The sequence below is a fragment of the Diadema antillarum genome, unplaced genomic scaffold (genome assembly GCF_040938485.1).
Source record: "Diadema antillarum isolate AM-2024a unplaced genomic scaffold, OU_Dant_1.0 seq00001664_RagTag, whole genome shotgun sequence".
Lineage (NCBI taxonomy): Eukaryota > Metazoa > Echinodermata > Echinoidea > Diadematoida > Diadematidae > Diadema > Diadema antillarum.
Genome location: NW_027272363.1, coordinates 657836 through 674295, shown reverse-complemented (window position 1 = coordinate 674295; position 16460 = coordinate 657836). Strand labels below are relative to the sequence as shown.

Here is a 16460-nt window from a genome sequence, read left to right as displayed (position 1 = left end):
GATAGACGGGAAACCTGGATATTCAGGACAAGCAAGATAATTTGCGAGGTGGATAAGGGGGATATGGTGGTATGCAAATGCTGCCCTTGGACGAGAAACACGTTTGGAAGAGGAATGTGCTCCCCTTGGATGAGAAGCATCTAATAGGAAGAGAACTTTCTACTGGCACTGGCTATGGTGAAGATATAAACGTATGAGCTTCTTCCCCTCCAAATTGATTTTAGAACTGTTGTGTGGTGACAGCATTTGTTTGCTGCTGCGTAAAACAATATAATTATATAAAATATTTATTAGCACTACTCACATTCCAAAGCACTAATAACAACAGAAACTAAAACAGAAAAAAAAAACCTTTATGCACAGCATCCATTTCTTATTTCTCATTTTGGCCTGACCCCACCCCCCCCCCAAAAAAAAAAAAATCTCTTGAGAGGGGATCATGAGCCCACTAAAAAGTTAGTCTGAAAAGAAAGAATAAAGTGCAGCTGTGAAAATTTGATAAAAATCGCATTAAAATTAGAAAAGCTTTCATATTATGAAGCTTTGCATTTTTTTTACAAAGGCAGTTCTTGAACAGTCAATATGAATATGCAAATAGTGAGTTGATGATGTCATTACCTCACAACTTGCCATATAGTTTGTAATTAAAATCTTGAAATTTTCTGCTTTTGGGCTCAATGCGAGTAGGCCATAGTCTCACATCGTGTACATACAATGTATGCATCTGACTGATGATTATTTTGAGGTTATTCAGCTAGGAATAATATATTTGACACTTTTATGGAAAAAAAAAAAATTGGTGTTTTTTTTTTTCTTTTTTTAATACATGATCCAGGGAAAATTGTGAAGTAATGTTAGCATTATATTCTGTGGAACCCCTGAACCCTGCCTAGTTTAAAGGGACTGTGCAGTATTGGTTGAGGTGGGGATTCAGGTTTACAACATTCCTAAATAAAAGTGAGATAAGGAGAAACCTCTTATGAACTATAAAAGAGCATGTAATTTTATGAAGGATTCAACGTTTATTTAATGAAAATTGGTCTTCAAATGGCTGAGATATCCAAAAAAGTGATGATAATAAAAGGCGACAGGCCACGCCTTTTATTAGGATCTCTTTGTTTCACGTTGTTTTTGGATATCTCAGCCATTTCAAAACCGATTTCATCAAATAAACTTTTGATACCCCTTAGAACTGCATGCTCTTTGACATCTCATAGAGTGGTTTCTGAATATCTCGCAAAACGTTAAAAGTTAAATCCTCACCTCAACCAGAACTGTACACACCCTTTTTAACAGGCCTGAATAGTGTGACTATAGTGTGCGTGTGCGTGTGCGTGTGCGTGTTGATACACATAAATATCAATGTACATGACCATTGCATGTTACCAAAGCTAATTATCTGCAGCTGAAATATCACACTATGGAGATGTGGAAAGGCCACAGGTGCTGTGTAATCCAATGACTCGCTCGGGCACTAGCTTGCCACTGTATCAGCCAATCAGCATCTTATTGAGATCTCAGTTCATGAAAGGTGACAAGGGGTGGTCAAATGACACCCTAATCTAACTTTCCCTTTAAAGGGGATATTTCCTCACATGAAAACATTATTTATGAATAGACATCCATAAACAGGTGGGACATAGCAAATATTACTGCAGCTAAATATGGGCTATCCAGCTATCTTCTCGGAAAACTAATGGAAAATGAAACAAAATGTTTTGATACTTTTATGGATATCGATGAATTGTCAGGTATGGCAAATTTTCAATGGAAAGGACATTAACTCAATAACTTCGCAAACATTTTCAGGGAATACTTTTCAAACTAAAATTTGATTAGCAATTTCAGCTGATGAAAAATATCTTCAATGATATCCTGTACACTTAGGTATGTAAGAAAACTGCTACACAAAAGTTAGTTTGTGTAGCAGTGGTGTAAAAATGCATGGCAAATTGCGATGCGATACCAGGAAAAATTATTCCCTGATTTTATGTCTACGACACTTGGCTCCTCACAAAATTTGCAAATGTTTAATGCACACAAAAACTTCTGGCTTTACAGTACCTGTTGCTCTTCTTTTGTGTATTTTTGGAAGATCCAGCTTATCAAATTGCACAAGTAGCTCTTGTATTACATCCATACAGATGTACAGCTGTACTCAGCACAAAAAATGCAATGAAAACTTTGCCACACTTGTGAACACTAGCTGACCAAGTGACTAAGGGTGACACCATAGCTGCACAAACTAGGCCAACACAAGACAACAAATCCAAAGTACAATTTTATAACATCCTGCCAGACTTTCCATGGAAGAGGAAAATGCTCTTACGCCGCTGCCACAGAAGCTGAGGTAACTGTCAAGGCAATCAAATCGAAACTATGTCCGCTGAAAACATGTTTCCATCCTCGGAATTCCCTCCAACATTCTACAGCCTCCATTGCAATCACCGGTAACAACTCTAGAACGTGATCCCACCTGCAACTCAGCAAACGTTGGAAAGTAAATCGTCAGCTCACCACTTCGGAAGATAGCATCCACACACTCTAAGGGACAGATGACAACAGTGGTAGTAACACGGTTGACTGGGATGGCTTCCGAGGAAAGTTCATTACTGCCGCCAAAAAATAAGTGCCGTTTGCCTTGCGGCTGGAGCTCCCTCCTCCCCTCCAACAGGTCTCTGCATGCCAGTTCAGAGGGCTCAATGAACATGACTGTGATAAAACAAAGAGTCAGCTTCCTGCCCGTTAGTCAATCAGCCTTGCCCAGTTAAAACAGTTATCACTAATCTCTTGCTCCATATGACAAAACACCAACTGCCCAGCCTTAAAGAGTAGCCTACATTTCAGGCTTTTATACAATGTCAATACATTAAACCACAAACAATCTGCAATCACACTGATTCAGCTTGTGATAAAAAATATGAACAAGAAGCAAGAACAACCACAGATCTTTTCATTTGAAGAAATTAACCAAACCCTGGTTAAACTATCTTGTGTGTTAAGTACTGTATGGCTGCCTCAAGCTATACTGTCACTACAAATGTAGCATCATCAGCAAGTGCTATGCTGGAAAGCGTACTACTGTATGCATCCTTTTGAAGAGTACATTAACAGAAAGAGTTTATTTTGGAGATCAAGATTTATCAAAAAGAGATAGCTTCAGCCCCATTACCTACAAAGTTCTTCTTTGACACCATATTGGGAGATAAGGATGTGACAACTGTATGCATGAAATGAATTGTAGCACAATAGTCAATTTTACACAGCCCACACACAAACAACACACACAAATTCAACACCTTGTGCGCAAGCAAGGTACCAGTTTGGAAAATTTGTTGTCACACCTTTTTATTAGTAGTTTACATATGCATCGTATGACTATGTCAATATTGGAATAACACTTGTGCAATCCAATTTTAGAGCTCAGCAAAATTCTTAGCAAAAGCTCGTTCATTCTCGGTAATATCAATTGACTACTGGACCTTGAGAAGAACTAAAGCCACTCACTGTACACTACAGCACGTGTGGATTTTTCCTTGTGGGCTAAACCATTTGACCATGTCAAAATATATCAAACCAAACTTTACTTGAACGAAGACTAAGTTAGTTTGCCAAGGCATGTCCTGTGGCAGCGATGTGAGGACAACTTTTTCTCCTTTTTTTTTTCTCTCGATAAGGACTCTGATACAGGGTCTGCAATTGAGGCTAATTACCGTAGATAGAAAGTTCATGTGTCCTTACAAGTACAAACATTTCCCTCTTACAGTTACAATACTTTTGAGCTAATGCACCCAGTCTGATAATATATTCTCTCTCGCGTTCCATACCATAAAGCTGATGCAATGCATCTACATAATACAAATTTTCCCTCCAGCTTATAGAATCCTATGGATGCAGACATACTATCAGAAACATTTACAAATACGGTACTGAATTTTGTGGAAAATTGCCGAATATATGGTATATACAGTATCTTTCATATATCAATGCTTTGGCATGTTCATTGAGGGAAGAAAGTGTTGGTAGACTTCCGTACTGACTGGTGGTACTATACACTTGTATGAATGATATGCTTTTGCTTGCTCTCTCTCTCTCTCTCTCTCTCTCTCTCTCTCTCTCTTCAAGAGGAACAAAAATAAGCAAAAGGCAGAATCATACTCCCTTGTCCCACATGCCTGTTAATGTGTCGGCACTTTCAACCAGAGGTTTTAAGGAAGTTTGTACAAATGAGATGACACAGACTATCTATGTGTGATGCATACATTTTTAAGTAATGTGACAACCAGCCCATTCACACACACAGGCACCAACAGTCATGATTTGAATCACAACACATTTTTTTGTTTGTTTAATATGTGTTTGGACATAGGCCTAATAATCACAACCATTTGTGAGATTCAAATCACAATCCACACACCACAACAAATGTGACGTTTCTATTAAAACATAGTCACGCTTTGTGTGTGTGTGTGTGTGTGTGTGTGTGTGTGTGATGCAAAGTGCGTATGAATGCTGTGCAAAATTTAACCAGTTTTTTTTCCATCCCATGATGCAAGGCACACGGGATACTAGTCAAGTCAAAGTCGGGTCAAACTCTGAAACTCATGCACATGCAGTTTGGCCTCACTCAAACCTGTGCAAATTGAATCACAATTTTTCTTTTAAAAAAAACAAAAAACAAAACCACCACCACCAACATCAACAACAACAAAACACAACATGATTTGAACTGCGCCTTGAATCATGCTTTTTTTCTTTAGTATGTGTGAATGGGCCTTTTGGAGCCCAAAGTGTTGAGAATGCTACGGAGCTCACACCACTCAAGAGAACCGAGTTGGTCCAGGTGGGTGCAAACGTGCCAACCGTGGACAATTTCCACGCCACCTGGCAAACATCCGTCAGTGACTGCCTTAGCTGCCACGATCTCATTAACCTTGACTCCATTTTCGACCTTTTAGTCAGGCCCGAAGTGCAGCAAACTAGAGTTAAAGAGTAGAGGAGTGTCGTGTCGTGTGTATTGTCAACAAATTTTTATATGCAAATTGCAAATATAGAAAACTGTTTCCCCCAGCAGGACTTAATTAACTATTGCCGGTTACATATAAGCAACTTGCAAATAATACCACTTGTACAGGAATAATGGTTTGTACCCTCTTCTATGCGCTTAAAAAAATCATAATAATAATGAACTGATTAAATATCTTGTAGACTTTACCAAATAATCAAGTAGGCCTAGCCACTAACATTTTAAAAGATTTTTATCGTTTACATGTATGCATTAGGCCTATATCATACATGTATCAAATTCATTTTGATTGAAAAAAAAAATAAGAGAAGAATAATAAACAGAATATCTGAAAGTCATTTGTAAACTATGATGGGATGCAAACTATACTATTTGTACTTTCAATCTTTTGCACTTGAAGAGTAAGTCAATAACCACTTTCAATCCACTGCCTTTTATATTCTGAAAATAATCATATCTTCTTTTAACAATAAAGGGTTGGAAAAGTTTCTAGGATTGCTTCTGAATCGGGATGTACCATGTTCACACCTATGTACAAAGTAATTAATCATATAGTAGCAATGATATATATGTAATTATCAAATGTGACCCGCTACAACAAAAGGATCCGAAAGTCGGGGGAGGACAATTTTCTGAGAATTGCATGACAATATTCCTTTACTCTTCTACTTTAATTTAATATATACAAAAATTGCAGCACAACTCATAAAAGTATTTGGTTGCGGAGATATCGATGATTTTAGAGCATTTCAAGTGGTTGAGGAAATCAGAGTTTCGAGAAAAACCCTTTCAAAGTTATCCTTCCAACGCTATCATGATCAAGGGGAGGTGAGACAGTTTTCACCGCTTGACAATAGAAGGTTCACGATGTTCATTCAAGCTTAGTGCCAGCCGTCTACGCACAACCAATCAGTAATCAGGATGCCAGGCCCTGACCAATAAGATCACTCCCTCGTTGCTCGGGGCGGAGTCTAGCTGCAGAGCGAAATCCAAATCTTCGGATACGTTTCTGTTACGTTGAAAGTCGGAAAATCATGGCCCAGAAAAACGCTGATTTCTTGCCTTTCCTTCGATCATTTAGCTTCGAAATTTCGGCAGATGATAAGCAAAACATTAGAGTACAGGATTATGCCAAAAACAGAAATCCGATTGCTTTGACCAATTTTGATGATGTGACTTCAAACTCAATTTTCTCGGCTCAGCCGTCAGCGACTTTAGGATCCTTTTGTTGTAGCGGGTCACAAATATCCACAGCTGGTAGAGTATGACAACAATGCCATATATGTCATTTACCATCATGGTAATCAGTCATATTATGAATTGACAATTGTATGTATACAAGCTATATGTGTACAATGTGGCAACTACAATGCTGACTTTTCTTGTAAAGAAATTACAATGTTACGTTGCTGGTAATGCAATCAAAGCTTTTACTGAAGATCAGGATATTATGCATGATTTTACTCCATGTCACTGAGGTTTTATGGTTCTGATTACATACAGCGTAGGGGTGGAATCTAAAATGAACTGATGGTTTCATACTTGTATGTTTCTATCAAGTATCATTTCACATTAAATTCTACAGCAAGCTTTGAACAATAACAATGTGAACAGGATTCAGCTGAAATATTTAAAACTTTTCAATTTTCTGGGAGAGAAAATACACAATTGTATGTATACAAGCTGTATGTGTACTATGTAGCAACTACAATGCTGACTTTTACAATAAATGTTGCTGGTAATGCAATCACAGCTTTTACTGAAGATCAGGATATTATGCGTAATTTCACTCCATGTCACTGAGGTTTTATGGTTCTGATTACATAGGGGTGGAATCTAAAATGAACAGATGGTTTTATACTCCATGTTTCTATCAAGTATCATTTCATATTAAATTCAACAGCAAGCTTTGAACAATAACAATGTGAACAGGATTCAGCTGAAATATTTAAAACTTTTCAATTTTCTGGGAGAGAAAATACACCTTGAAAGATACAAATGTAATCTATGTTTAATACGGACCTGGCAGAGTGGGGGATGCAAGAGCGGCCGAATATTTGCATGTATGTACGCTCATTGGTATGCAATGGTAACAGTCGACTCCAGTCACGATTCTTTGGCTGTGTGTGCACATTTTATACACTGAGATCAGTGATAATTCGTAATTGGGACTTTTCAACTACAATAATTGTATACCAGAGAGGAGCCATCTTTCCCCACTCCATGGTGTATCCACGCTACCCGGGGCCCATTTCATAGAACTTGTCATCAGTGACAAGTTGTCATAGATGTGACAAGCTACTGAAATCCTTGCATCTGATTGGCTGAGAGCAAATTTGTCATAGAAATGTGGCAGTTGTCACTGATGAAAAGTTTTATGAAACGGGCCCCCGGGTCTTTAACCCCAGATTGTGGCCCTCAAACTCACAAGGGACAAAGTAGAGATCAACGTCCTCTCTTTATCATCAAAAGTCACCCATACCATCTTGATCCATGATCACGTGTAACTCAGCTCATGTGATTTTATCGTTGCTGGAGGGGGGGGGGGTGGTAAAGCAGAGCACGATATTCGGTTGTCATGGAAACATGTAAATCCTGTGCACACAAATTTCTGTGTGATGTATTATCAGTATTTACGTCACTTTCAATCATATTATGGGTCAAGCACATGCACACTCTCTTCTTCGTCTGGTGTGTGCGCCTTTCCCCTTGACTTGATTTTTATCTACTTGGCATATTTGTATAAACTTTAACTCTTGTTCAGCATAAGCCACAGTCATTTCTGGGTTGGCCCTATGGAACATTTTTCATTGCTGGTTCTGAATCAATTGAATCTACATTGTATATTCACATCTGTCTGGCTCTATTTCACCACGGAAATGTAACACATGGGTAATTCCATGAAGTTGGGGCAGTGTCCATGTAGCATCGTGATATTTGAAAAATACATTTCAGCATAACTCAATATTAATGATGCTATACATTTATTGTTTGTAGGCTTTACATTTGCATTGAGGCCACACATTTTCCTGGAAATTTTGTGCCATTCAGACTCAATTATGATGAAGTTATTAAACAATATGTAACGGTGTCCTGTAGCATCGGGACGTGTCCATGTAGCATCGTGATATTTTAAAATTTGGTCCTAAGAGACAAATTATGGCAATTAGCTTGACCAAAATTTGATGCAATATGCATATTTACTAGATTAGTCAGATAGGAAAATATCTCAAATTTCCTGTACACAGTTTTAATCTTAAAAGAAAATTACAAAATGTAACCCGATGCTACGCGGTGTCCTTTTTTGTTACATTTGGTGGACACCGCGTAGCATAGTGACAAATTGTGTAATTTTCTTGTAAAAGTAAAACTGTGGATATGAAAGTTAAGATATTTAGCTATAATGACTAATCTAGTAATTATGCATATTATATCAAATTTTGGTCAAGCTAATTGCATTAATTTGTCTTTTAGGACCAGAGTTGAACTATCACGATGCTACATGGACACGTCACGATGCTACAGGACACCGCTACATTTTTTTTAAGATAACTTCATCAAAATTGAGTCTGAATGGCACAAAATTTCCAGGAAAATGTATGGTCTCAATACAAATGTAAAGCCTATAAACAATAAATGTATAGCATAATTAGTATTGAGTTATGCTAAAATGTAACACTTTGTGCCCCAACTTCACGGAATTACCCACATGCAATTGGCAAAATGTCTCTGTTTGAACTGGACTACATTTGAGGAGAATGAATCATGGTCTACAATGAGAAGACATCCTTCTCAGTAAGTTGCCTTTAACAAAAGATTGAAGAGACAAATCATAGCAATATAAACAATGTAACACATCCCAGACTGTAAATTATCAATCCTTAGCTATCAATGGAACCACATACTCATCAATTCATGAAGCCATTTATACAAATTGATCCATTTCCTGGCCCACATCCAGGCAAACATCTATTCATCATAATTAAGTCTACTTGTCTATGGACACTATACATATTTTCCTCTCATCAGCCCACCAATCCATCCATTTTCCATCCATCCATCCATTCATCCAAGTGTCTATTCATCGTTGTCAATCCACCTGCTATCTATAAAATTTTTCCAACCCATCCCTCTATCCATTCATACATCTATTATTCATTAAATCATCCATACAATGTCATTCTCCCATAACATCTGTGTATATACCTATCTTTCCTTCTATCCACTTCTTTACACGATCATCCTCTCACCTGTCCACTGATCAACCAATCATCTAACAAGCCTACTGATCATCCTCTCTCTTAGCCCAAATCCTCCGGCTAGACTTTCTTCTCATTACGTCATAGTACTTCCCACATCATCAGTGCCAAAGGACATTTGAGACCTTCCTTCAAGCTATCTTTCAGCAGTAACCCCGCTGCATTTACAAGATGTAATGACATATTCCTTCTTTCTTTCTCTCTTTCTCCATGGAATGATAGAATGAAGCAATAAGTTAAGAGCCAAAAGTACCCTCCAGGGTAACTGTGGACGGTTCCATGAAATTTGCTCCTGGGACAATTGTTCCCATGAAATCCATGAAATATCTGCACGCTACACAGCCAAACATAAATTCTACCCACAAGCATAACCTTAACCCTATAATCCTAATCCTCACATCAAACTGTTCAAACCCAAAATCCCATCACGACCCTAACCCCAACCCTATTAAAGTCCTTCAAGAAGAAAGACCAGAGCAATTGTTACAGGAGCAAATGTCACGTCACCGGATCATACAAACTATTACGACAGACTAGTTATTGGTCTTACAACAAGTTCACAATTGACATTTGTAGTCAACCAATAATGGATTCAAAGTTTGTGAAAGTGAATGATCACATATTGATGATGGTGTTCACACACTATCGCAAGAAAAATAACTAGAGTTCATACTCTCAACAACATGGTGACTAATGGTTACACCATATACAGTATGTGACACACAAGTTGAATGACTGATTAGCTCCTTCTGTTCTATAGAAGCAAGCATGTTACATTTATCCAATCAGAGAAGCAGACACATCACTGAGGTAACCAGAACATGGCTTCTAGCGCTCCAAACGAGCGATACGCCACAAAGAACAGGACAATTTGTGCTAATCAACAGCGGCACCTGGTTCCTCTGCCGACTTTGTCCTGGAAGTCGATTCAACCACAGAGTCTGAAACAGGCATGGACTGGCTTTTCTCTTCTCTTCAAGTTAGTCACGGGAGGACAACAAAAAAATAGGGTTGTGAACATGGGTGTTCTTCCTAACCCAAGCACACAGACTGCTTACGTGCATCAAATATATCCATGTCGCTTTGCAAGTGATACCATCAAGTAATACAGCGGAAGAATGAAACTTTTTTTTTTCTTTTCCAGATCACATTCGTCATGACTGAGCCTCATCTGCCTCTCATAGCGACTACATAGTCTACATGTATGATTATTCATTTCCATATCATGTAGGCAGCAGATGTTCCAGTACAAACTATGCAGGCATTTCAATGTTCCAAAAGATACAGCATAGCAGCATTTTTGATTGAGGATACATGTATGTCCTTGACTGAAATCAAATTTGTTTCTAATGTTTATTGTTTGTTTGTTTTTTTATATTTGTGAGATAGCTTGTAATAATACTATGGTTAATCATACAGGCTACACGAAGGTGTAATACTTCATGCTGATAGTACTGCAGCGTACTTCAGCCAAGATAGATGCTTACATGTATATCAATGACAAACATTTCCGCACAATTGCAAGAAGTGATACAAACCACGACACAAACTTCTGGCAAATGGCACACACACACACTCAATAATAGCTGTTTAACCCTTGTCATCTCAATCAATCAACCATCACACACTCACTGCAGGGCTCCTGCTACTGCTACTGTAGGGGTTAAGTTATAACATCAAAGTAGAGATGTGGGACATGGGACGCAAGTCAGACAGGTAAAGGTGAAAGCAGTGAGGGAAGATTATTGGTATCAAACCTGGAGAAGGAGTGACCGCTGGTATCCGAGTCCTCCGACACGTTGCTGCTGCCCATGTGGAACAGGTTCTGGCGCCGGCTGCTCAGCCTGTGCCGCTGCCGATGCTGGGAGGCCAGTGCGATCAGATCGCTGTTCGTCAGCCGCCGCTGGAGGAGTTTATCTCTGCAACAATCGAAAGTGGTGGCGAAGAGAGGGGGGAAAAAAATGAGTGCTAGGCACAGCTTACTAACAACTGCCTCCTTGACGCATACATAAATCACAAATATTGACATATTAATGGGCATACTATCATGTATCAGAAGGGTGTAGCCTTAGAATTGACTCACTTAAAATAAAATGCCTTTTTCTATCTAGGCAGGCAGTATCATCTGTCTACATTTCAATCAAGAATAGATAACTTTTGTAATGCTCATCATACACTGTACATACATGCTAGGAAATGATACTGTTTCACACTGTGGCGACTTGATGTACAAAATTGTGGTGATTGAGTTGTACAATGATATTCAAATAGATGAAGAAACTCCCAGGAACATAATTTAAAAATACAACTAAATAGTCAATATCAAATTATTTATGAACCAGTATCAAAATGCTATTGCTCCAATGTCATAATGGTGTGCACTTTTATCACCACTGTAGGAACAATTGAGAATCGCAAATACTTTCACTTATATTTGGAGCATTATTAGCACTTTTGTTTTCCAGCAATTATTTTTTTGTTTTCATGGTTTCACTTTAACACACTATCAGAAACAGTTGTAGCATAAAGGAACAAGCAGCACAGATTTTTTTAATTTTTTTTTAAACCCGTTGAGGACGAGTTCCGAGTATACTCAGGCAGGTGTCTATGGGAAATGCGTGTTGTAGCAAATTCAAACCATCCTCCATGGGTTAAACTATCTTGGGAACATCAAAGTGCAGCATTGTAGTCCTCCAATGACCACTACTATACATTATCACTGCAATCTCCTGCAATACTCATCAACAGAGGTGAACTATTAATTCTTCCTAATTACAGGGTGCACATATTGAACAATGTGCACCTGCAGGAATTTCTCACAATGAATTTGTCAGCAAATCCTGATTAAAAACTAGAAATATCACTGAAGGTGATTAATACCCCCGCCCCGTGACGACAGTCTTACCCAAGGAATGATCTTTGCTTGATCTTCTGCCATTTAAATGCCGTTACCATGGCAACGCAGCTTCCGACACGTCCGAAAAATATGTCTTGCACATCTTCCCACCAAGACTATTGTGTGTGCCACATTTCATAAGCTTTTGTCAAAAACTGAGGAAGTAGTTCAATCCACAAGATCTTTCCTTGATCTTCCGCCATTAATATGCCGTTACCATGGCAACGCAGCTTCCGACACATCCAAAAAATATGTCTTGCACATCTCCCCACCAAGACCAATGTGTGTGCCACATTTCATGAGCTTCAGTCAAATACAGAGGAAGTAATTCAATCTGCAAGATCTTTCCTTGATCTTCTGCCATTTATATGCCGTTACCATGGCAACGCAGCTTCCGACACGTCCGAAAAATATGTCTTCCACATCTTCCCACCAAGATCAAGGTGTGTGCCACATTTCATAAGCTTTGGTCAAAAAACTGAGGAAGTAGTTAAATCCGCAAGATCTTTCCTTGATCTTCTGCCATTAATATGCCGTTACCATGGCAATGTACTTTCGGGTACTGTCAAAAAATGCGTCTTGCACATCTACAACCAAAGGCACACATCTGTACCAAGTTTCATGGAAATTGGGCAAAACCTGAGGAAGTAGTTTGTAACACAAAATTTTCCATCATTTTGGCTCATAATATGTGAGCTGTTACCATGGCAACATACTTTTTGTCACTGTCAAGAAATGTGTCATGCTGACCTATATCCTAAGACAAACATTCAATATGAATTCCATGAGAATTGGAAGAACACTGATGAAGCAGTTTTGCCATGAAGCATTTTGCCCTATATTTTACCAATAACATGCCGTTACCATGGCAACGCACTTTTTGCCACTGCGGAAATATGTGTCTTGCACATTAACATATTCAGATGAACATCTGTACCTAATTTCATAAAAATTGATCAAAAACTGTGGGAGGAGTTCGCGACGCAAGATTTGTACCCATTTTTGCCCATAATATGCCGTTACCATGGCAACGTACTTTTGGGTACTGTCAAAAAATACGTCTTGCACATCTACAACCCAAGGCACACATCTGTGCCAAGTTTTATGGGAATCGGTCGAAAACTGAGGAAGTAGTTCGCGACGCAAGATTTGCAACGGACTGACCGCCCGACTGACCGCCCGACCGACCGCCCGACCGACCGCCCGACCGCCCGACCGCCCGACCGTCCGCTGATTCCTATATACCCCCTTCAAACTTCGTTTGGCGGGGGTATAAAAAAAAAATCTTGGAGATGAGTAAGTGGCAGATTAAAATATTTTGTTACAAATGTGTTGTAAAAATTTGCACTGATTGCACTGACCATCTCTAACAGCTACATTAGTTTTTTGGTTTTTTTTGTCTTGCTTCGGTCAGACATCTACATACCTTCAACAAATGTACAATCATCTCATCACCTTTTTTCCCCCCATTAACATGTACACAAATATCTATGAAAATTATGCCATTATTTCATATAAGTGCTATACATATACGTATAATTTATTTGCAAAATAGCAGATGAGGGTATCTTATCTGTGTGATAAGAATGCAACATTTATTCCTGTATTATTCTCGCACAGGTGAAAAAAAAATAACAGGAAACCTCTTTCAAAACATGATGTATCGCCGTTGCTCTCACCTCCAAGAAAGCGTTTCTACGTGAGAACATTTGATTTCCACAGGCAGTGAATGTATCACGCTCATAAATTACAACAACAGGAAAAGCAAAGACTTGCCCATTAAAGACCTTGGATTACTGGTCAGGAACACAGTGAGATTAGTTTAGAGACCATGGCAGTCCTGACTGATATGCATGAGAATCAAGATCATATCCCTGCACGGACTCGTGATGTGAAACTAATTACTGCAAATCTTTTAATCTTTGTTGTTTTGGCGAGTTATCTCTGATAATCATCTAACAATTAGTCATTCATGATAAACCATTATACGTTGCCCTTTCCAAGGTATTATTGAGCATATGATATTCGTATACTGGTATTGCATGCCCTTTCCAAGGTATTGTTGAGCATATTTTACACGTATACTGGTATTACAGTTAACACGCACTATTCGTTCACCCAAAAGAAAAGATTGACAAGTTTCATTGCACAACTACTCTAACTGTGAGATAAGCCTGTGCTCTAACAAAAATTTGGGAGATGTCCAAAGTAGCCAGCAGCACAAGTCTCACTTGTGTGGAGCTAGTAAAGTTTGTATTTCTGAGGATTTATACTGAAATTGAAGATATTCATGACAAGACAACTGGATATTAACCCAAAGTGCAAAATACTTTGCTTGAATGTCGCATGCTCCATAAACACTAGACAGTAACTATTGAGCTGTACCATTCCGAAAACAGTATGTGTTTTTGATGTTGTTTTTCATCTTGACCATCATCTGAAATTTTATATAGTACATGAGTACTCAAGTACCAGGTATTAATTCCCCCTCCTCCTTCAAAAATAAGAATAAAAACAAAGAAGAACAATGATAAAAAATTGTGGAGATGTGAGTAGTGAATTGTACACACTGTAGATGCATTTACATTGTACTTCAGGCTGATCTTAGAAAGTCCAATACCCTGGGTTATCTATACTACAGTATCAATCATTCTGGTCCCATGTAGTAAGTTTCAACCCACGGGTTTGGCATTGAAAAAAAAAATCTTCTTATCTTCAGACTGGGATTGGATACTGCCGAATAAGGGCAGGCATAAATATTTACTTGTCAATTTTTCATCAATGTGTAAATTTTGCAGAGCGAGCCCATTACTCCAGCTAGTGTGACTTCATGCATGCACTTGACATGTTTCCATGGCAACCAGACAGGTGAGCACACATGTAGATATAATCGTATTGCTTTATACACACTTCATGACTGTTTGAGAAAGAGAGGGATTCAGAAAATAACCACCATGTGAACCACAAGTAAAGACTTCACTCACAGACCCTTTCAACTGTATGCTACAGCAGTTCATTTAACCAACAATGAACACATAAAAAATGCAATTTCTGAATGGTTTATGGACAAATCGGATGATTAAATGGTGCCAATACATGCCATGGTTTTTATAATAATACTGATAATAACTATATTAATGATTTAATACCAAACAATAGTAATGATGATAACAATAACAACAACAACAACAATAATAATAGTAATAATTATGTTAGACATTTTACCCCTTGCATTAGTGGGATTTTGGGGTATGGGACTTGTACTTTTATGAAGCAAGTGCCTAAATCATTTTGCTTGCCCCACAATGAGGTTTTACTGCGCTGGACAGGTAGACGAGGGGGTTTGAAGCATCCTGTAATACTTTACAGTCTATCCTCATAGAGGGGGTTTCAGACTTTGATGACTATGCTTTGTAATCACATTTCTGACAAGCTTATTGAACATGTTACTGAGTTAATAGGCGTTTTCATATCAGCCTGATGTTTCGAAAAATCGCGCTATTTCTGACTTGGTAAATTAACCTGATCACGAAATAGCGCGCTATTTGATAATGTGAATACAAATTAGCACGCTAATTGATCGAGAAAATTTCTCGAGTCCAACTCGTAAAATTTCCGAAATAGCAGGATAATCAATGCGAACTAGCGCGCTATTTGATAATGTTTGGGCTGATGTGAATAGGAAATGAAATAGCGCGCTAATTTGCGATCGCGAAAAATATCTCGAGCTTGGATTTTTATCGGGCTGATGTGAAAACGCCCAGTGAAAGTGTTTTTGTTTTTCTTTGGAAGTCCCTCCCCCAGTTATAGATGCCAGAAGTTACAGTGCTCTGGAGTCGCATTCATCTACAATGTTGTACAGGAGCAAGTTATCTTTGCCTCCTTCATTAAGCATGAGACTAAAATCATTAATGCATATCAACATTACTGACTATGAATGGCTAAACTTAATTTGAGAAATGGGCTTGGGAGGAAGTCATTCAGTTGCATGGAGAAAAAAAAAATCAATTTATACTAACCATGAAGCACATTCCCCATCACGTTTGCAAACAATGATTATGTGCTGCAAGTCTGAAATAGCTCAGTGACAACTTGTATCCCTTGAAAAGTGACTTCATCATAAATAGCACAGTATAGAGAAGACTTTATTACTTGTTTATAAGGAGCTGCTCGTCCACCTCGGACACATCTTCCCTTCCTGAGTAACCATCCACAGCATCTCTGGCCGTCTCCTGAGACTGACCATTGTGGCTCGATGGCCGGAACAAGGCTGGATATC

At 38.5% G+C, this 16460-nt stretch overlaps 1 protein-coding gene across 1 annotated transcript in view; it reads right to left on the bottom strand.

Moving 5' to 3' along the window:
- LOC139711513 (uncharacterized) overlaps positions 1 to 16460 on the bottom strand; it is a 106757-nt gene that overhangs the window by 36546 nt on the left and 53751 nt on the right. Inside the window, exons 6-7 of the mRNA XM_071623389.1 lie at positions 16334 to 16451; positions 11043 to 11204 (exon numbers count right to left, since the gene is read on the bottom strand). Of these exons, the coding sequence (XP_071479490.1) occupies positions 11043 to 11204; positions 16334 to 16451 (280 nt within the window). The remainder of the gene's footprint in view (positions 1 to 11042; positions 11205 to 16333; positions 16452 to 16460) is intronic.